This window comes from Myotis myotis, unplaced genomic scaffold, assembly GCF_014108235.1.
Source record: "Myotis myotis isolate mMyoMyo1 unplaced genomic scaffold, mMyoMyo1.p scaffold_m19_p_4, whole genome shotgun sequence".
In the NCBI taxonomy this organism is placed as follows: Eukaryota; Metazoa; Chordata; class Mammalia; order Chiroptera; family Vespertilionidae; genus Myotis; species Myotis myotis.
In genome coordinates, this window is record NW_023416346.1 from 127,662,297 (window position 1) to 127,683,569 (window position 21,273).

Here is a 21,273-nt window from a genome sequence, read left to right on the forward strand (position 1 = left end):
TCTGGGCCTCATCCTCCGGAAATTCTGTTTCTTTGTTACTAATGTTGTGGCCCCACCCCATAACAAAAAATTAAATTCGTAAGTCAAGGCCCCACTGTAACCAGTTCTTTTTAAAATCCTTCACCCAGTCCGTCTGGGGAGAATTTGAAAAATGCAGTTTGGCGTGGGGAATCAGCTGATAATGATCAGGGTTAATATGCTGAATTGAAAAGCCCATGGTGCCCCAAATCAGCTGAAAAGTATTAGATATAATAATAATGCATGATCTTTCCTGAGGATTTGTTATGAAGCAGACACTGTTTAAACTGCTGTATATGTATTATCTCATTAAATACTAAAAAAGTATATTGTATTACCCCCCCCCCCCTTTTAACACAAATGTTGGAATTAATGCAGGAAAGATAATGGACATTCCCCAGGTCACATACCATATGATATTCACACAGGCAGTAAAAGTCAAATGCCTTCTTATCAAATCACTTTGCTATGCAAACAATTTGTCAAAATCAGTAGCCTTCTCCCATATAAACAGTCATTGATCCAGATTGGTTATAGAAGGACGGGTCCCATTCCAAACAGTAACAAAGTGATGAAAGACTTGAGAAGAAAACTGACATGAAATGCTCGGGGAGGAAGGGCGTGGGAGGAGGGTGGGAGGCTATGACGCTTTACCTAGAAGCTGTGTGTGGGCCATTTCCCCTCCAGATCCACTCTTCAGGCCTTCCCACCCTGCTCTGCGTCCCTGGAGGCTGAGCTGTAAGAACTTCATCAACAGCTTCCCATGGGGTCCGAGTGTATAACTCCTTGGCTCCCTCCACCCTGTGAGAGGCTGTGGGTTGGCTGCGACCCACTAATGAAACTCTTTTCAGCTGATGCCCTCCTCATGGCCACTCTTCCCAAATGCCACTAATCACTCCTTCCCTTTGCCATTTTAACTCTGGGGTTGTAAGGACTCCACCCTGAACTGCTGTAGCGTCCTTTCTGATTTCCCTAAATCCTATCCACTGTGTCTAACAGTCACTTTGCTAAACTTATCAATTGCTTTTTTTTTAAATTAAATATATTTTTATTGATTTCAGAGAGGAAGGGAGAGGGGGAGAGAGAGAGAAACATCAATGATGAGAGAGAATCATTGATCGGCTGCCTCCAGCATGCCCCACACTGGGGATCAAGCCCACAACCTGGCATGTGCCCTTGACTGGAATCGAACCCGAGACCCTTGAGTACGCAGGTTGACGCTCTATCCACTGAGCCAAACCAGCTAGAGCAACTTATCAATTTTTTACTTGATTGTGCTGTCTGTTTCCTGCCAGGACCCTGGAGGATGCAATGAAGGCATAAACAAATGAAGGGAAATATATCGTTATCAGGGCTGAGGGGCACAATACCGTAAAAAATGAACATTTTGGCCAGGTCAGTGTGGCTCAGTGGTTGTGTTGACCTATGAACCAGGAAGTCACGGTTTGATTCCCAATCAGAGCACACACCCGGGTTGCGGGTTCCATCCCCAGTGTGGGGCATGCAGGAGGCAACCGATCAATGATTCTCATCACTGATGTTTCTATCTGTCTCTCCCTCTCCCTTCCTCTCTGAAATCAATACAAATGTTTTAGAAAAATGAAAATTTTGCTTACATTGATTTGTAAATGCTGTGCAATCCCAAATTCCCTCAGGATTTCATGAGTAGCTTGCCAGATTGATTCTCAGCTGGGTTGTTTTGGCAATCGGTTGGGCATTGTTGTTTGTTACCAAGATTGGGGCTATGATACCCATAAATGTCATCTCCTTTCATACAGTGACGGGCATATTCCCAACTATTAGTTATAAAACTGAGGCACTGGATCTGACTGTGTTAAGACCACATGTAAGAATAGTCAGGAAGTTTGGGAATAAAGAAGAAGAGGAGAAACCAAGATGGCGGCATAGGTAAACACCTGAAATTGCTGCCTAGCACAACCATTTCAAAACTACAACTAAAAGACAAGACAGACATCATCCAGAACCATAGGAAGGCTGGCTGAGTGGAAATTCTACAACTAGAAGGAAAGAAAAAAGCACACTGAGACTCAGAGGAAGTGCGGAAGTAAAGTGCAGAGGTACGGAGGGCTGTGCACAGAAAGGGCTGGCAACTGAGGACAAGGTTGTCTTTTTCAATTGGGAGGGAGACACAAGCTCCCAACTGCTCTGAACTCCAGTTCCAGGCGAGGCTCTGGGGACCCAGACCCATACGGGGAGAAACTGGACTGTCTGGCAGCGGCAGAACTCGAGGGCAGCTTCCTCTCAGAGGTGCTTGCAGCGATTACCAATTACCGTGGGACACTGAGACAGGACACTGAGACCCAGGGGCCTCTTAGGGCAGGGCTGAGGATCAGCCATAACTGTTTGCTCCGCCCTATTGATTCCCTGAGACCCTGCCCCACCCAAGCTGCTAGCAGAGGCTTTTGCATATGAATGGCCTGGCCCTTTGCAATCTAAAGTTACCTAACAAACTGCAGCTGGGTCAGAGAGACCCAGAACATCCAAAAGAAGGCCCAAGGCCCCACAGCAGCTTGCATTGCTTCACAGCTGGGCCTCATCTGGGCACCTCCAAACCCCAAACAAGGAAGAGGAATCTGCAGATCTCTCTTTAGCTCCTGCTGGGTAGCCTCAGGAAGAGGTTAAATTAGCACCTCCTTAGAGATCCAAGAGCCAGTGTACCCAGTGGTCAGAGTGGGACCATCCAGATTACAACTCCTCAGATCCATAAGGGACACACTCAGGGGGCAGACTCAGTGAGCACCAAAGCCCCATTGAAGCAAGTCTTGCCCCATAAGGGTGTCTTCAGCACAGAAGTTCTCCCACTGTAGACACAGCTGATTCTCACAGACAATTGGCCTGGAGGTCAATTCCTCCCAGTGATACCTACAACAATCAAGGCTTAACTGCAAAAGACTGTGCACACAGCCCACAAAGGGATGCACCAAGAGTGTCCACCTCAGGTAATTGGGGAGGCTGAGCCACTGGGCCCTATAGGACACCAAGCACACAAAGCCACTCTATCAACACAGGGAAGCATCCAAAATGCGGAGAAAAAGAAACAGGTCACAAATGACAGAAATGGAGGAAAGCAAACGACTGGATATAGAGTTCAAAACCACGGTTATAAGGTTTTTCAAGAATTTTCTGGAAACCGCTAATAAATTTAGTGAGACCCTTGAGGATATGAAAAAGGACCAACTAGAAATTAAGCATACACTGACTGAAATAAAGAATATTATACAGACTCCCAACAGCAGACAAGAGGATCCCAAGAATCAAGTCAAAGATTTGAAATACGAAGAAGCAAAAAACACCCAACCGGAAAAAAAAAAAGAAAAAAAGAATCCAAAAATATCAAGATAGTGTAAGGAGCCTCTGGAACAACTTCAAGTGTACCAACATCCGAATTATAGGGGTGCCAGAAGAAGAGAGAGAGCAAGATATTGAAAACCTATTTGAAGAAATAATGACAGAAAACTTCCCCTACCTGATGAAAGAAATAGACTTACAAGTCCAGGAAGTGCAGAGAACCCCAAACAAAAGGAATCCAAAGAGGACTACACCAAGACACATCATAATTAAAATGCCAAGGCAAAAGACAAAGAGAGAATCTTAAAAGCAGCAAGAGAAAAAAAGTCAGTTACCTACAAGGGAGTACCCATATGATTGTCAACTGATTTCTCAACAGAAACTATGCAGGCCAGAAGGGAGTGGCAAGAAATATTCAAAGTGATGAATACCAAGAACCTACAACCAAGATTACTTTATCCAGCAAAGCTATCATTCAGAATTGAAGGTCAGATAAAGAGCTTCGCTGATAAGAAAAAGCTAAAGGAGTTCATCACCACCAAACCAGTATTAAATGAAATGCTGAAAGGTATTCTTTAAGAAGAGGAAGAAGAAAAAGGTAAAGATAAAAATTATGAACAACAAATACATATCTATCAACAAGTGAATCTAAAAATCAAGTGAATAAAAAATCTGATGAAAAGAGTAAACTGGTGAATATAATAGAATCAGGGGCATAGAAAGGGAGTAGACTGACAATTCTCGGGGGGGAGGGGAAGGGTGTGGGGGTGCGGGAAGAGACTGGACAAAAATCGTGCACCTATGGATGAGGACAGTGGGGGGGGGGGTAAGGGCAGAGGGTGGGGTGGGAATTGGGTGGAGGGGAGCTATGGGGGGAAAAAAGAGGAACAACTGCAATAATCTGAACAATAAATTTTTTTTTTAAAAAAAGAAGTAACAAGAGGAAGAGTTCTCCTTCAGATCTATAAAGGCATTGTAATGCTGCATTCCCTGCAATGGTACAGTACCAGTACATCAGTGAAAGAGGAATTAATGGCACATTAGTTCAAAGTCACATCAATAGCAAAAGGAATTAAAATAATGTTGGGCAACTGACTAAATTTTTTTAAAAAACAAGCTATAGTCCAACCTTGTTTCTTACAGCAAAAATAATCTATAAAAGCCTAATGTGCTAAGGGTCTGACCATTCGGTCACCCGTTCGGTCGACCACTTGACCAGTCACTATGATGCACACTGACCACCAGGGGGCAGATACTCCGACCAGTAGGTTAGCTTGCTGCTGGGGTCCAGCCAATCGGGACTGGGCAAGATGGGCCAGACATGCCCTGGAGCCCTCCCATGGTCCTTTCCCTGGCTAGCCAACCTCCCTCGGTCCCTCCCTGGCTGGCCGGCCCCCATCGGCCCCGATCGGGACTGGATAAGACAGCCCCCAATTGGCCCCAATCACTGGCCAGGCTGAGAGACCCCACCGGTGCACGAATTTGTGCATCAGGACTCTAGTTTCATATAATTAAAAAATCTAAATGAAGCCCTAGCAGGTTTGGCTCAGTGGATAGAGCATCGGCCTGCAGACTGACGGGTCCCAGGTTTGATTCTGGTCAAGGGCACATGCCTGGGCCGTGGTCTCAATCCCTAGTAGAGGGTGTGCAGGAGGCAGCTGATCAATGATTTTCTTTCATCATTGATGTTTCTTTCTTTCTCTCTCCCCCACCCTCTCTGAAATCAATAAAAAAATATTTTTTAAAGATTTAAATGCAGACATTCAACATTAAAAGTACTAGAAGAAACCAATCTTTCTTTATATAAAAACGTTTTTAATGTGTGATATTCCTCCCAACCCCCAAGGTGACTTTAAACCAGGGGTCCTCAAACTACGGCCTGCGGGCCACATGCAAATACAAATATTGTATTTGTTCCTGTTTTGTTTTTTTACTTCAAAATAAGATATGTGCAGTGTGCATAGGAATTTGTTCATAGTTTTTTTTTAAACTATAGTCCGGCCCTCCAACGGTCTGAGGGACAGTGAACTGGCCCCCTGTTCAAAAAGTTTGAGGACCCCTGCTTTAAACTCTATGATGAAAATGTTCTAAATGGCAGACCTATATTTCTAGTTATGTGCCCGATTGTTCTATATGTACAAAGAGGGACATATTCTTCTAGAACAAAGCCCTAAGATTTTGAAACATTAATGTGTAAAAGCTGAAAAAACGGTTTTTTCTGGGACAAAAACTAACGCTGCCATTTAAAAGCTACACGAATTTGGTCTCCTTATAGATTGAGGCAGTGAAATGTGTGGCATCCTTTGTTCCTTTCATTTCTCTCTCTATCTCTCTCTGTCTCTCTGTTTCTATTTCTCTCTCTGAAAGCATTTCAAATGGGGGTTTTAGTTAGGAAAATTAAAAGTGAAGGACTTTCATTTTTCTTTTCTTTTCATAGATAATATGTATTCATGTGGTATAGATAGGTGATAGATAATGGATAGATACACGATAGATTAGATGATAGATATAGATAGATAGATAGATAGATAGATAGATAGATAGATAGACAGATAGATATAGACTAGAGGCCCAGTGCACAAATTTCATGCACTGGTGGGGTCCCTAGTGGCTGCCAGCTCCCTCCCTTCCCCCGGCCGCCTGCCGCTGCCTCCAGCCGGGGCCTCCCTCCTTTCTCCTGGACAACTCCTGGTTGAGGGGACAATTTGCATATTATGCTTTTATTATATAGGATAATAGATAGATGCTAGATAGCTGTCAGAGGTACCCCGGAGCATCCCTCATTTAGTGATTCACTAGGGAGACACAGCTATGATTCATTACAGTGAAAAGATACAGCCCAAAATGAGTAACCGGGAAAGGTACGGGGAGCAACGATGGAGGGAGCCAAGCACGAACTCAGGGTGCACTCAATGCCCAGCACCAGCTGAGAAAACACACAGGACATGCTGCCTTCCGGGGCAGCTCACGAGAGACTCGGCACCCAGGGTTTTCGGTGGGGCCGGTCACGTGGGCATCCTCTGCCTGACTCGCACCCAGATTCCAGACCCTGGGGGGGAAGCAGGTGTCGGGTATAAGTCACACTGTTTGCAAACACATTTTAGCCACAGTGAGCCACTCTCTTCCCAGCTCTGGGAATAGGGAGGCCCCACGAGGAATCCAAGTTCCCAGCAGCCAGTCCAAGGCCAGCCTTGGATCCAGCCCTTTCTAATGACAGCAGCCTCAGGCCTGCTGTGAACTCGTCTGCTCAGATATAGACACACGCGCATGCGTAGATGGACACAGAATGAACAAATCGTCATCTCGTCACACGTCATCTTTCCAATTCCACCCCTGCCCCATGCCCACGAGAAACCATTGTTATCAGTTCCTTATTTGTCTTTCCAGAGGTTTTGTTAATCCTTCCCCCCCTCTTCTCCCCCTACTTTGTTCCTCACTTGTCTTTTCTTGTGGCGTTCCTTCTACACCTTCTATAGGGGCACCCTCCTCTTTTCTCACAGCTAGAATGCCTTCGCTGTCTGGATAATCCACGCTTTACGGAAGCATCCCTCTATTGCTGGGCAGCTGGGCTGTTTCAGACCTTTGGTATTACAAGCAGCAGTGCAATGACTAACCTTGAACCCGTGCAAGACCTTCTGCTGAAGAGTTAGTTGATGGCCCCGAAGATGGCCACATCCTGGGCCCAGTCTCCTGCAGGCTAGTTAGCTCCAGAGCAATCATTGGCTGCAGAGCCGGAGGTCTTCTATGTGCCTTATGAAAGCGGGCCTCTCATTGGCTGGGCTGCCTCGTGCTTGGTTTTCTGAGTCTCCTTGCATTTTGTTTTTTTCTTTTTGGTGGTTCTGGAACCACCCTAGGTGGGTAGGTAAGGTTTAGTGTAGGGTTGCTACATTTGGCAAATTGGGACATGCTCATACTAACAACTACTTGGCTGTTTATCTAAAATTCAAATTTAGCCCCAGCTGGTTTGGCTCAGTGGATAGAGCCTCGGCCTGCAGACCAAAGGGTTCGGGGTTTGATTCTGATCAATAGCACGTACCTTGGTTGCAGGCTCCTCCCCAGCCCAGGCCCTGGTTGGGGCTCATGCAGGAGGCAACCAATCGATGTGTCTCTCTCACATCGATGTTTCTGTCTGTCTTTCCCTCTCTCTTCCAATCTCCCTTGAAAAATCAATGGAAAATTATCCTAGGGTGAGGATTAACAACAACAAAAATTCAAATTTAATTGGGCTTCCTGTATTTAATCTGGCAGTCCTAGTTTAGTGTCGCGTTAATCTAGAGATTTAAACTTTGAAGGACTCCTGGGATTAAGTCTCTGAAATTAAAAAGAAAGCAAGACTTGAGCCAGCATCCACAGTGGTGGTTGAACAAGTCCACAGCTGGGGACAGAAGCCCAGGGTTGAGTCCCATCTCTGCCCTTTGCCTTCAGCATAGACATCAGAGTGGTTCAGTAGAACCACTTCCTGGTACAAACTCGCCTACAGCTGATGGGAACTTAAATAAATCCCTTAAGGCTTAAGCAAATTGCGCTGGTCCGCTCAATGCCATGCTTCTGGCTTGGGGAAGAATAATTCGGGTTATTGTTTCTCTATGCAAGTTGCTTGATTTGGGTGAGCATGAGAAGTAGGTATTAACCCCATCGGTTCCCCAATTCCTGCTGCCTGTTTCCACTCTTAGATCCTGAAAGTCGGGGGCTGCCTCACGAAAAGGCGAGAGGACTTTAATGGCATTTTTTTATAACAAGGCTGCAGCTTTAACCCTTTTAGTTGGAACAAATCATATTCTTTATTAGAAATTTGCAGATACCATGAGTCTGCTCTTTGTAAATGACACGTGGAACAACAACACAGGCTACATAGTTCTTTTGTATGGAGCATGTCTTTACCTTGTCTTTTGAGAGTTTTTGTTGTTGTTGTTAATCCTCACTCAAGGATATTTTCCCTCCCAATTGATTTTCAGAGAGAGTGGAAGGGAGGGGGAAAGAGACAGAGAGAGAGGAATATCCACGTGAGACAGACACATTGGTTGGTTGCCTCCTGCACGCACCCTAACCCGGGCCAGGGATGGAATCCAAGCATGTGACCTTGACTGGAATCGAACCTGGGACCCTTCAGTCTGTAGGCCAATACCCTCAACCACTGAGCAACCTGGCCAGGGCTCACCTTGTCTTTTGTTTCTCATCCGCCCTTTTAAAGTGAATTGTGCAGCACCTCTCTGCTCAGGGCTGTAAGTTTCATTTTACCTTGAAATGAAAGTGTTCTGAAGGTGTCCTTGACAGGATATGCAAATTCGTGTGACAAAAATCTTCTTTCCTATTGAGGACTGGTCCCACGTGAGTCTCAGAGTTCTCCTGAAGAGTCTTAAGGGTCAGACGCTTTGAAAGAAAAAAGCCCCCGATGCAAATAACGGAGGAGATGACTTGCTTAAAAAGAGAAAAGGCTATTTATGGTTGCCATGGGCTCCAACAGGAGGCCTGCTGCCCTGAATAATCCGAAGCAGTTTTGCCAGGGGGGCATTACAGAGTCTGTCTGGCCACGTGGCCTGCGTAGACCCGTGAAGTAACTTCATTAGGAGTCAGGTAGAGTGGAAAGAACAGCCACTTGTGCCTGAGAGATGTGACTTCCTAGTAAAAATGGTAACTCACATCTGTGCATTCCTTCATTCTATTCATGATTCCATTGCGTTAGAAGCGCCATCACTCACAAAGCAGGAGAATATAACACCTGTGTGGGAGCCCTAACCGGTTTGGCTCAGTGGATAGAGCGTCAGCCTGCGGACTGAAAGGTCCCAGGTTCGATTCCGGTCAAGGGCATGTACCTTGGTTGCGGGCACATCCCCAGTAGAGGTGTGCAGGAGGCAGCTGATGGATGTTTCTCTCTCACCGATGTTTCTAACTCTCTATCCCTCTTCCTTCCTCTCTGTAAAAAATCAATAAAATATTTAAAACAAACCAAAAAAACCCACCTGTGTGGGAGCTGGTGTGGAAGCCAGATTTGCCCACAAGGAAGCTGATATTCTAAGAACTCAGAGATCTAGTAATATGCAAAACTGGGTTACAGTTCATGTGTTTTTGACTCCACTGCCCATGTTCTTTCTGCAAGTCATCTAATCTGCCAGGTCCTCGGCCACTGAACTAGAAAATAACAAAAAGGCTTGTTGGAGTTTGTGATTCGAAAGATTTATTTTCCATATTTGATGCAACTATTCATATTGGATGCTGTCATGTTTCAATTATCTATTGCTGGGTAACAAACCACTGCGAAACTTGTCGGCTTACACAGCTACCATTTTATGTGTCCACCCCTCTGTGGGTTGGTGGGGCTCTGCTGGGCTGTTCTTCTGTTGGTCTCAGTTGGGGGGTCTCATGAGGTTGAAGTCAGATGGCTTTGTTCACATGTCTGGTGCCCCAGTGGGGGAGGTTGGGAGCCTATGACCTTTTTCTTTTCTTTTTTTTTTGTTAATCCTCACCTGAGGGTATTTTTCCATTGATTTTTAGAGAGAGTGGAAGAGAGAGGGAAAGACTAGAGAAATATCGATGTGAGAGAAACACATCAATTGGTTGCCTCCTGCACGAGCCCCAACCAGGGCCCAGGTCAGGCCAAGATTTTAACACGCCTGTATTATATGTATCTATATAAAAAGTTAATATGCAAATTGTCCGCTTGGGTGAGACCTGTCACAAGCAGCGGAACACTCCCAGAGGTGTGACAGCCTTGCTAGGTGGAACTGAAGTGCTTCTGGTGTTTCCAGCACTCCTTCATGTTCTCCCTCCCTTCTAGTACATTCTATCACATTCCCTCTTAAATAGATCTGCCTCAATCAACCTGGTTTTAGTTCTTTATATTTCACAAGGTTGCCATGCTCCGTTAGCCACAATGAGTGTTACTGGGCAAACCTAATTATAAATTTACTTTGTCCCCATGGAGGTAACTTGAAGCATCAGTGAACAGTTGTTTTTAGGGAGCAGGAAACTTCCTGGCACTTCGGAAATCAAAGCACGCGCAAAACCTCTAGGGGCCTACACTGTGTGATCTACAATTTTACAGGAAACATCTAGAACAGCGGTGCTCAACCTGTGGGTCGCGACCCCTTGGGCGGTCGAACGACCCTTTCGCAGAGGTCGCCTGAGACCATCCTGCAGATCAGATATTTACATGCCGATTCATCACAGTAGCAACATGACAGGAAGTAGCAACGAAAATCATTTTATGGTTGGGTCACAACATGAGGAACTGTATTTAAAGGGCCAGAAGGTTGAGAGCCGCTGATCTAGAACGACCAACTTGGATGCCTTACTCGACACAGCTGTATACTTGGGGGCAAGGAGACTGCGAATCCATCCTTCAGAAATACCACCCAAATGGAAAAGAGCCGACTTCAAAACACTTCCGGCTTTTCTGTCCTTTGCTGTGGCGGCCGACAGTCGGGAAGTAGCACACACATTTTCAGGTGCCACAGAGAACTCGTCACTCCGCCCAAACACATACTCCACAATGACGCACACCATGAAGGAAAGCAGCAGCATGACTTTATTGAAATGTTTTAGCACAGCGTTGGAAGAGCTTACAATCGCATGTTCTAAACCAATACAAGCACTGCGAGTGGTATGTTCCCAACCTAGCCGACATCTCCCCTAACAAAGGACAGTTAGCCTATGAGTTAGCGTATGAATATAGATGAAGTTGGAGGCTGAGCGATTCTGGTATGTCCACAGTTCTCGGCTCCCCTTTTTGGTTAGAGGTACCCCCACTGGGCTGAACTGAAACCAAATAGCTCATCTCCACACCGCCACTGTGTGCGGCCTAGTCTAGTCTAAAGAGTTAGTCAATGTATTAGAAGCACTCCCAGACACACCCGTGGTGCTGAAGAATGTCACACCCCCTCGGTTCCTAATTCAGAGAATTACAACCGATTTTCTATCATGTTTTAATCTGCAGATTATTGGAAAATTAACTCTGTTACTATCAACGTTAGATAAGATGATTACCTTCAAATCAACTGGTTGTAGCCATGGCAACATGTCCACACTCATATGCCAAGCTGTCTAAGCATGCGTATGCATGTTCATCACTACATTTTCACTTCTCTATGCATAGATTCCAAGAAATACAGATATCACTCACTTATGAAAAATCAAAACTACACATCTAAATAAACTCTTTACATATTTCAAGTTGGCTCTTTTTAGATTCAGCCATCTGTAGTATACAGCTGGCTTTCCCAGGCTATGCCATTGCCCCGCCAAACCCATTTAAAGGTGCAACAAATGCTAGTTTCTGCGATGACCAAAATGACACTCTCTCACCTCCATTCCACCTCACCTCTGCTGCAATGAGGCTCGAGACCTTAAAGGCTGCTTTACTGGTTAATGGCTTCAATAGATTCCCCTTTTGCACCTGCAGAATTGAAAGACTTGATTCCGATCGCCCAGTTTTAAGATTCAGCAGAGGAAGCGGGGGAGACTGCCGCTTATGATTCTACGCGGGCAAGTTCTCCTCTTGTGGGGCTGGAGGATTCAGTTCATTGCACCCCGATGTGCACGCAATGAAATTCACCAAGAGGCAAGCATGCCTTCTGCAGAGTCGGGGAGACGCCTCACGTAGGAGGATGTCATAAAGGGCCCATCTTGGGGAGCAAGCAATCTTCCCCCCACCACCACTCCTGGGCCCCCATTTGAATATCATTTCAATGCAGGAGCTAATGCTTGCTTATTGGTATCTTTTGCGTGGGCCCATCTTGCCCCCCATTTTTCAGGTAGTGGCTTTAGTTGAAATAATCAGTTGCCTAGACTTGCTGCTTCCGACTAGGAAAAACAAAAGCACATTCAACATCAAAACGAATGCCGTGGAAATACGCATTCGGTGTAACTCGCCCAAATCCACCTTTTTATTGATGTCAAAAGCAAAATGATGATCCGATTAGTCAAGCGGAGGGGGCTGACACGGTTTCGTTTCGGTGGAAATCCACACCATGAAATTATTGGGGAAAAAGGCAAAATGAAAGCTAGAGCTACAAAGGTCACCTAAGACAACAAGACGGCAGGACAAGAGATGCCAAAGAACTGTCCATCTAGGATGGACAGAGGCAAACGTGGCTGTGACCGTGAACGCGGACACGCTCTCAGAAAAGGGTTCTAAATCCCATGTCTCACTGAGCATCATTTTGGAATCTGAGAAGATGACATTTCTAAAATGTGACCGTTACATGTTTTTCAGAAGTGGTAACAGCAACTGGCCGTCTCACACAACATAAAATTTGGTCCCAATGAAGCACAGTAACAAACCAAAAAATCATGGTATTATAAATTTTCTAAAGTGTTCTTAAAAGGGCTCATTCTACACCCAAATGTCCGTAAGTATTATCATTGTGTGCCTGCATGGAAGTCTTTATCCTAACGTCACCGTTGGCAACCCTGAAATATATAAATTATGAACTTCCACACGTTGGAATTATATACCTGAAAGTTGTGGCCTCAAAATATTGACAGGACAAAGGGAAATGTCACCTGTGAAAACAAGTCAGGAAGACAGGAATATTTCTGATTTATGACAGTGCACAGATCAATAACCCGCCCTCACCCCAAACTGGAAAGAAACGGTCTCGAGGTGCAAAGGAAGAAACAGTGTGTGTTGGAGGGCACAACGATCTGATGTCTTGCATTCTAACTGCCGAGCCCTAAAGCTAAGAATCAGGTACAAACACACTAGTCAGAAGCCAGCAGGCTCGCTCCGCGCTCCCGTCTGGATTCACAGCGGCACGTGGCTGAACAGGTAGGACACGGATTCACCGTTGTGGGTCCTGCGGATCGCCTCGGCCAAGATCATCGAAATGTCAATAACCTAAGTGCCAAAAAAAGAGAAGGGGCCGGGAAAGCGAGGCATCAGATTTCATTACAGACATAAAAGCCCAAAAACCTGTAGTATTTCTCCACCTGCAAGATGAGCTCAATCAAGACCTCCCACACCTAGTGTTGAGAGGACAGACGGCCTTGGGCCAGTCTCCAAATTTACAACCTGTTACACCAAACCCTATGGCAGCGGTTCTCAACCTGTGGGTCGTGACCCCTTTGGGGGTCGAATAACCCTTTCACAGGGGTCGCCTAAGACCATCGGAAAACACATATATAATTACATATTGTTTTTGTGATTCATCACTATGCTTTCATGATGTTCAATGTGTAACCATGAAAACAGATCCTGCATATCAGATATTTACATTACAATTCATAAGAGTAGCAAAATTACAGTTATGAAGTAGCAACGAAAATAATATTATGGTTGGGGGTCACCACAACATGAGGAACTGTATGAAAGGGTCGCGGCATTAGGAAGGTTGAGAACCACTGCCCTATGGAAGCAAGACATTCAGGGCAGATACTCAAAAGCTTTTCAAGGCCATGGCTAACCAGAAACATCCTTTTCTCAGGTGTTAGTTTATTTATAGATTTTTATTGATTTCAGACAGGAAGGGAGCGGGAGAGAGAGAGAGAAACATCAATGATGAGAGAGAATCATTGATCGGCTGCCTCCTGCACGCCCCACACTGGGAATCGGGCCTGCAACTCAGGCATGTGCCCTTGACCGGAATCAAACCCAGGACCCTTCAGTCTGCAGGCCGATGCTCGTCTAGCCACTGAGCCAAACTGGCGGGAACCGTTTGTTGTTTTTCAATATAATTGATTTTATTCGATTATATGGAAGGTTTCTCTTTCTTGGTTTCAGAAAATGCAGTGACTGTATAACTTAAGAGCACAGCTATCATGATTCTAAATCAAGGACCAGTCAACAACTGCTTTTTCTGTAAAGGGCTCAGTAATAAATATTTTCTACTTTGTAGGCCAGACTCAACTCAGTTGTTGTAGTGTGAGAACAGCCATAGGCAATATATAAATGAACGGGCGTGTTCTAATAAAACTTTATTTACAAAAGCAGATGGTGGGCCGGACTGGGCCTGTGGGCCATTGCTTGCAGACTCTCAACTGCGGCTAATCAGGTGGACTTGTTGGGCCATATGTTAATTCTGTTTAGCTTCAGCACAGCCTGTTTCCTACTGTTTTTCTTTTTTCTTTACATTTATTTTTACTGATTTCAGAGAGGGAGAGGGAGAGATGGAAACATCAATGATGAGAGAGAATCATGGATCGGCTGCCTCCTGCACGCCCCACACTGGGGACGGAGCCTGCAACCCGGGCATGTGCCCTGATCAGGAATCAAACTGTGATCTACTGGTTCAGAGGTCAACGCTCAACCACTGAGCCACACCAGCTGGGCCCTCCTGTTTTTCTATTGTTTTTTTTTAAATATATTTTATTGATTTCTTACAGAGAGGAAGGGAGAGAGATAGAGAGTTAGAAACATTGATGAGAGAGAAACATCGATCAGCTGCCTCCTGCACACTCCCTACTGGGGATGTGCCTGCAACCCAGGTACATGCCCTTGACCGGAATCGAACCTGGGACCCTTTAGTCCGCAGGCCGACGCTCTATCCATTGAGCCAAACCGGTCAGGGCTCTATTGTGGTTTTATTCGCTTACTATGTCCAACTTTGACCTCTGCCAGCCCCAGCCTTTCTCAGAGACCTAACATGCATGAGGCCCTCCCACGGGAGAAGCTGCGACCGCTGCGGACAGTGGCCTCGGGGAGCAGTCACACCCCGAAGACTCGATGCTGCTTTTCGGGATCTAAGGTAGGAGTCTCGCTGCCTGGCTCTGCCTGCGGTGTAGACAGTACCTGGATCTTGGAGCAGTGACTCATTTTGTCCTCTTGCGGGATTGTGTTTGTGACAACAACGGCCTCAAAGGGGGCACTATTTATTCTGGAAATAGCCGGCCCGGAGAAGATCCCATGGGTAAGAATGGCATAAACTTTGGTGGCTCCGGCCGAGATCAGCCTATAAAATGGAAGACAAAAAAACAAAATAAAACCGCAAAATGAACAAACAAACAGTCTCTTCTTAGTGTGAATTTAAAAGCAAAAAGTGTGCCCCATAAAGGAAAGCATGATGTCATTCCCACTGATTAGCCGAAAACGGTCTTTCAGGGACGTGCTGGTAACATACGTTGCCTGCCTTGAATCCAGGACTACTGACCCTGGCCTTGAGCCCCGGGATTTCTCTGTTGCGCTGCACCCCTGGGTTGCACTGTGGCAATTCCCCCCGCCCCCCGCCCCTCAGCAGGGACAACCCAAAATGTCTCTTAGGGAACAAAACTGCCCTGAGCTGAGAGCCACTGCTTTAAACGCAAACAGCCAGAATACCATCATTCTGACATATGAATATGAGAAAATCATTGATTTTGCTTTGTTAATCCTCAACCTAGGATATTTCTCCATTGAGTTTTACAGAGAGTGAAAGGGGAGGGGGGGAGAGAGAGACACATTGATTGGTTGCCCGGGGATCAAGCCTGCACACTGAGGTATGTGCCCCCAACTGGAATCAAACCCAGGATCCTTCAGTCCTTGGGCTGATGCTCTATCCACTGGGCCACACCGGCCAGGGCCCATTGAGCGACTTTTTGTTCTTGGTTTCGTACTGTCTTTGAAGGCTGCAGTGAAGGCTGACCAGAAGGAAGTGGGGCCCGAGAAAGCCAGCAAGACGGTCTCTTTCCTTCTGTGCTGTTTCAGGGGACACACTTCCTTGGACCCTTTATACTATCTGCTGACAGCTCAACCTTGAAAATGGAAACCAGGCCACAGAGGACCAAGTTCTTCCTCCTTCCAAGGAAAGATAATGGGCCTACAATCTTCTTTGGTCTGAAATGCCACTGCTAAGCAAACAGAAATAATTAAGAAAAATAGTGCCTGGCCTGCATGGCTCAGTGGTTGAGCATCGACCTGTGAGCCAGGAGGTCACGGTTTGATTCCGGGTCAGGGCATATCCTGGGTGGTGGACTCGATCCCCAGTAGGGGGTGTGCAGGAGGCAGCAAATCGATGATTCTCATCATTAATGTGTTTCTCTCTCTCTCTCTCTCTGAAATCAATAAACATATATTTAAAAAAAGAAAAACAGGCCCAATTTTTTAAAGCTGAAAATTTACCCTTCTTAATGAGATAGCCCAGTGGTCAGCAAACTGCCACTCATGAGCCACATGGTACAGTGGGGCCTTGACTTACGAGTGTCCTGACTAACGAGTTTTTCGAGATACGAGCGGTCTCTCGGCTGATTTTTTGCTTTGAGTTGCGAGCTAAAATTCGGGTTACGAGCCAGCTTCAGATACCCCACCGCTAGTTGGCGCAGCGAAAGTCACAGTGAACGCCACAACATCAGCCCAGCATCACGTGTTTCACTCGTTCACTTTTTGATTTGACATACGAGTAATTTGAGTTATGAGCTACGTCACGGAACGAATTAAACTCATAAGTCAAGGCCCCACTGTATTTTGTGGAAGAGTCACACTCAAGGGGCCAAAGAGCTGCATGTGGCTCACGAGCCGCTGTTTGCCGACCACGGAGATAGCCTAACACTTTCCCAAACTGCCCCTCGTACTTGTCAGCAGCGTGGCAAATGGTGCCACATGTGTCGGCCATGTCATCCACGAGGATGGCCACGCGGTTCTTCACGTCGCCCACCAGCACCATCCGGTCCACTTCGTTCGCCTTCTTCCTCTCCTTGTGGATCAAGGCAAATTCCACATTCAACCTGTCAGCTATTGACGTGACCCTGTGCAGACGCAAAAGGACTTGTTAAACACGGTCCATCAAAACATCTCGTTCTCTCCAGTTGTATGTTAGGAATGTCCTAACCAACCGCACTCAAGGTAATGAAGGAATCAGGTCTCACTTGTAAGGCCACGCCTGGCCTGGGCTATTCCTGAGCCACTCATGGGGGAAATGTGCTAGGGACATGGCCTAGCCTTTGTGGCAGCTGGGGAAGAATGTCAGGGGGCCGTGACCACTGGATAAAGCTACTGGATGAGAAACTGATATTCAATTTGTTGGTGTTGCATGGTAGCTGCTTTTTTAAAGAGATTTTTATTGAAGCTGGGGACAGTAAAGCAAGGAAGGGCCTAGGGCAGTGGTTGGCAAGCCGCGGCTCGCGAGCCACATGCGGCTCTTTGGCCCCTTGAGTGTGGCTCTTCCACAAAATACCACGTACAGTGCAATTGAAACTTCGTGGCCCATGTGCAGAAGTCGGTATTTTGTGGAAGAGCCACACTCAAGGGGCCAAAGAGCCGCATGTGGCCCGCGAACCGCGGTTTGCGGAGCCGCAGTTTGCCGACCACTGGCCTAGGATAACAGGAGAGGGACTATTTGGGGAAATGAGCTGAGGCTGGGCTGCTGTGGCTCACTAAGAGGTCAGAGAAAAGGAAGCCTTGGGGACAGGTTGAGGGGTTAGCCTGGGACAAGCTGCCGCTGCCCACTGCTGCCCTGGTTACAAGCCCTCAGGGTCCCTTAGAATTTAGGAGATGAGTTCCTGTGGGGAAAGAGGGGAGGCGGGGGGGGGGGGGGGGGAGGGCGAGGCATGGGCATGCTCCTGGGAGGGAAAGTGCTTGCCTGGTAGTCTTTAAAATCACAGGCACAAACTGAAGCCAGTTCACCGGAAACTGCCATTTGCACATTGGGTCCTTATTTGGCCAGTATTTTACCAGCTTCCAACCTGATCAAAGACTACAGCCACCTTTTTCCGATCTGAATGGTGCTTCTACATTGACATTCGCAGTGACAGCTGTTACCTCAAGCAAAGACAGAAATGAAAATGAGACCTAAGGCAAGGCCACCTTTGGTCCATGATGGAAGCGGCTACAATGGAGACGGCAAAGGGCAATGTCTTTGTCAATGCATCTCGGAGCTGGAAGAGCAGTGGGGATCCGCAGATGCAGAGACTGGAAAAGTAGGGGATCCTGAGAGGCTGGTATGCAGCTAAGTTCCTGCCCTGAGGGTGTCTATGGAACCTTAAATGATCTTGGAGGAGATAAGGGGTGTGAGAGAAAGCCTCGGGCTCAGCTGAGAGGACAGCACAGGGAGTAAAGGTAAGCCTGCTGCCCAGGTGCGGACAGGGAGGATGCGTGTGTCAAACTCCACACTTAGTGGAGAGAGAGTTGCAAACTACACGTGGGTGCTCCTGCGGGTTAACCGCCCAAACCCCCATGCTGTGTATGACGAAAACCCTCAGGTGGAGAATTTAATTCAAAGTGAGACTTTGGGGTAGCACTCCAAGGGAAAGGAAAATGGTAACAGATGCACTGAGATGCCGTGGGCCGGGGAGAGGTAAGAAAAGACAGCAGTCAATATGTGGACAGATCTAAGTAAATGCTGATTGTATAAAACCACAATGATAATGTCTAATTTGGGGGGGGGGGAGACTACAGTGGACAACAACCTTAAAGCACAAAAGATGGTGGTCATGAAGCAAAATGCCAGTAATCGTAACAGACAAAGGCCCAAACTTTCCAGTTAAATCCAAAGACCGTTAGATTAGCTAAGAGAGGACACCCACTTCAGATCTCCAAGGTTCACAAAGCCGAGGGAAGCGTTACCATGATGAGGCCCACGTGCTTTCTACCTTCAAAACACGCATCCTTCCACCCCCAACCCAAACCGAGTTGCACTAGCTCCACCCTTCATTTCAAAATCTATTTACCACTGGTTCCCAAATTGAAGGATTGAATTGAGCAAAAAAATTACTTTTGAATACTGACAAAGATTTGGCCCCATAATCGCTTTAAAACATATACTACTATCTTTATGCCAATTTCATAAAAGAGGAACCATTTTAAACTCTAATTCAAGAAAGCTAGTTTCTCAGAAAACAGGACAGATTTTTCCCAAGAAAAGACTCATGAACTCCTTATCTATAATAATTAAAGCATAATATGCTAATTAGACCGGACAGCCGAACAACCTTCAGGAGGCAAGCCGCCGCGGCTGTGGCTGTGAGGGCCAAACCCCTTGCACGAATTTCGTGCATCGGGCCTCTAGTATACAATGTGCATAGAGATTCCAGTGTTGGTTTATTTGTAAGGACCAGGAAGACCTCCATAGAGCAAGGCCCTGGGCCACAGCCCATCTTTACTCTCGTGGCCTAAGGCTATGCCCCTGTGTCTATGAAGCCCAAGTTTAACCTGCATTCACACCTCTGCCAGGTGATCCTGCTCTCCTACCCTGTGAACAAGCAGACCAGTGGGGAGACCCAGAGGTGGGGGTAGGGAAGGAGCCGAGCTATGTGGCTTTGTAGGGAAGGGGGTGAACAAGGGACATGAGTGGGGAACCCCAACCATTTCAGGTACCCAATGCTAATGCCAGAAGCAGGAAATAAAGGAAAACATCCCTGCAAAAAGCTCGAGTTGTTAGAACATTCCTATTCCTAAAAAGCTCATAACTCTTCCTTTGCATGTGGGTAACTGACACTTAATATATAATCCTATATAATCCTAACAAATAATGTTGAGAAATGTATCACTTGGAAATCTTAAGCAGAAAAAGCTAGAAGAAAAATAATGCATAGTTTGGTTTCCATTTCTTCTGGACACATTTACACTCTTTCCAAAAGCAAAACAAAATTTAAATCTGGCCCGACCGGCATGGCTCACCACAGTTCGATTCCCGGTCGGAGCACATGCCCGGGTTGCGGGCTTGATCCCCAGTAGGAAGCATGCAAGAGGCAGTCGATCTATGATTCTCTCTCATCATTGTTGTTTCTCTCTCTCTCTCTCTCCCCTCTTCTCTGAAGTCAATAAAATATTTGTTTAATTAAATCTGAACCACTTTGTTTCACCATCTTCACGTACCAGTTTCAGTTAATATTGACTATCTCAACAGTGGCAGATGTGTTTCCTTCTAAGGTTTATTTGTTCTTAGCTGTCAACCCACTCAAGCTTCCCAAACGACCCAAGAGCGACCTCTTGTGGTGACATTAAGTACTTTTTGACTGGGAACGACTCAAGCCTTGAAGCTTTTTCTAAGGCAGCAGGTTCCCGTTTGTGGGGTAGATATACACTGACCGGCCAGATTATTATGACCACCCAATCAGTACAATGAAGTGAATTAGTTATGCAAATAATAATAATAAAACCTGGAGAGTATTTGCTTAGAAAGTTTTCAATATTCAGTATTTTTGGAAGTGTCAATGAAGTACTGATGGGGTGGTCATAATAATCTGGCCACTCAGTATATGTTCCTTGGAAAATATGACTTTTTGCATCAAGTAAAGAAGCCACAGGTAGCCCTAACCGATTTGGCTTAGTGGGTAGAGCGTCGGCCTGCGGACTGAAAGGTCCCAGGTTCAATTCCGGTCAAGGGCATGTACCTTGGTTTCAGGCACATCCCCAGTAGGGGGTGTGCAGGAGGCAGCTGATCGATGTTTCTCTCTCATCGATGTTTCTAACTCTCTATCCCTCTCCCTTCCTCTCTGTAAAAAAATCAATAAAATATATATTTTTTAAAAAAGCCACAGGTAATGTAAACTGCACAGTTCATGTGTTACCTGCAAGGCTGTTCTGTCTGTGGGGAAATAGCTGATTCCAGAATATGGGGAAGATAACGTGTTAGCAGAAACTAGGAAAGGGGAAAAGAAGTGGCAAACACCTCTAAAGGAACAGCCCTACCAACCTCCGACTTTCCTGGCAGAGGGAGCAGGGGTGGGGCTGCAGGGGCTGTGAGCCAACAGCTTTCCAATGCCTGCCCCTACCTCTGACAGCTGATTCTGCCCTTTTGATTTTATTATTTTATTTTATTTTTCTTTGAGAGAGAGAGAGAGAGAGAGAGAGAGAGAGAGAGAGGAAGGGAGAGGTAGAGACAGAGAAACATCGATGTGAGAGAGACACATGATTGGTTGCCTCTGACATGTGCCCCGACTAGGGCTGGGGATTGCCCTTGACCAGAATCGAACCCAGGACCCTTCAGTCCACAGGCTGACGCTCTAGCCACTGAGCCAAACCGGCTCGGGCTGATTCTGCCCTTTTTAAAGCAGGAGTTGACAGGGCAACTTGCCATAAAAGACAGTGTTTCATGTCAA

The 21,273-nt window shown here is 46.2% G+C and overlaps 1 protein-coding gene across 2 annotated transcripts in view; it reads right to left on the minus strand.

Annotated features, from left to right (window-relative positions):
* Nucleotides 1-10,829: 10,829 nt before the first annotated feature.
* Nucleotides 10,830-21,273, minus strand: part of PRPS2 (phosphoribosyl pyrophosphate synthetase 2) — a 40,904-nt gene continuing 30,460 nt past the window's right edge. For both annotated transcript variants that reach the window (XM_036304973.1, XM_036304974.1), the window contains 3 exons: nucleotides 16,807-16,980; nucleotides 15,053-15,212; nucleotides 10,830-13,162 (listed from right to left, as the gene is read on the minus strand). In XM_036304973.1, coding sequence (XP_036160866.1) covers nucleotides 13,070-13,162; nucleotides 15,053-15,212; nucleotides 16,807-16,980 — 427 coding nt within the window. In that variant the 3' untranslated portion in view covers nucleotides 10,830-13,069. The remainder of the gene's footprint in view (nucleotides 13,163-15,052; nucleotides 15,213-16,806; nucleotides 16,981-21,273) is intronic.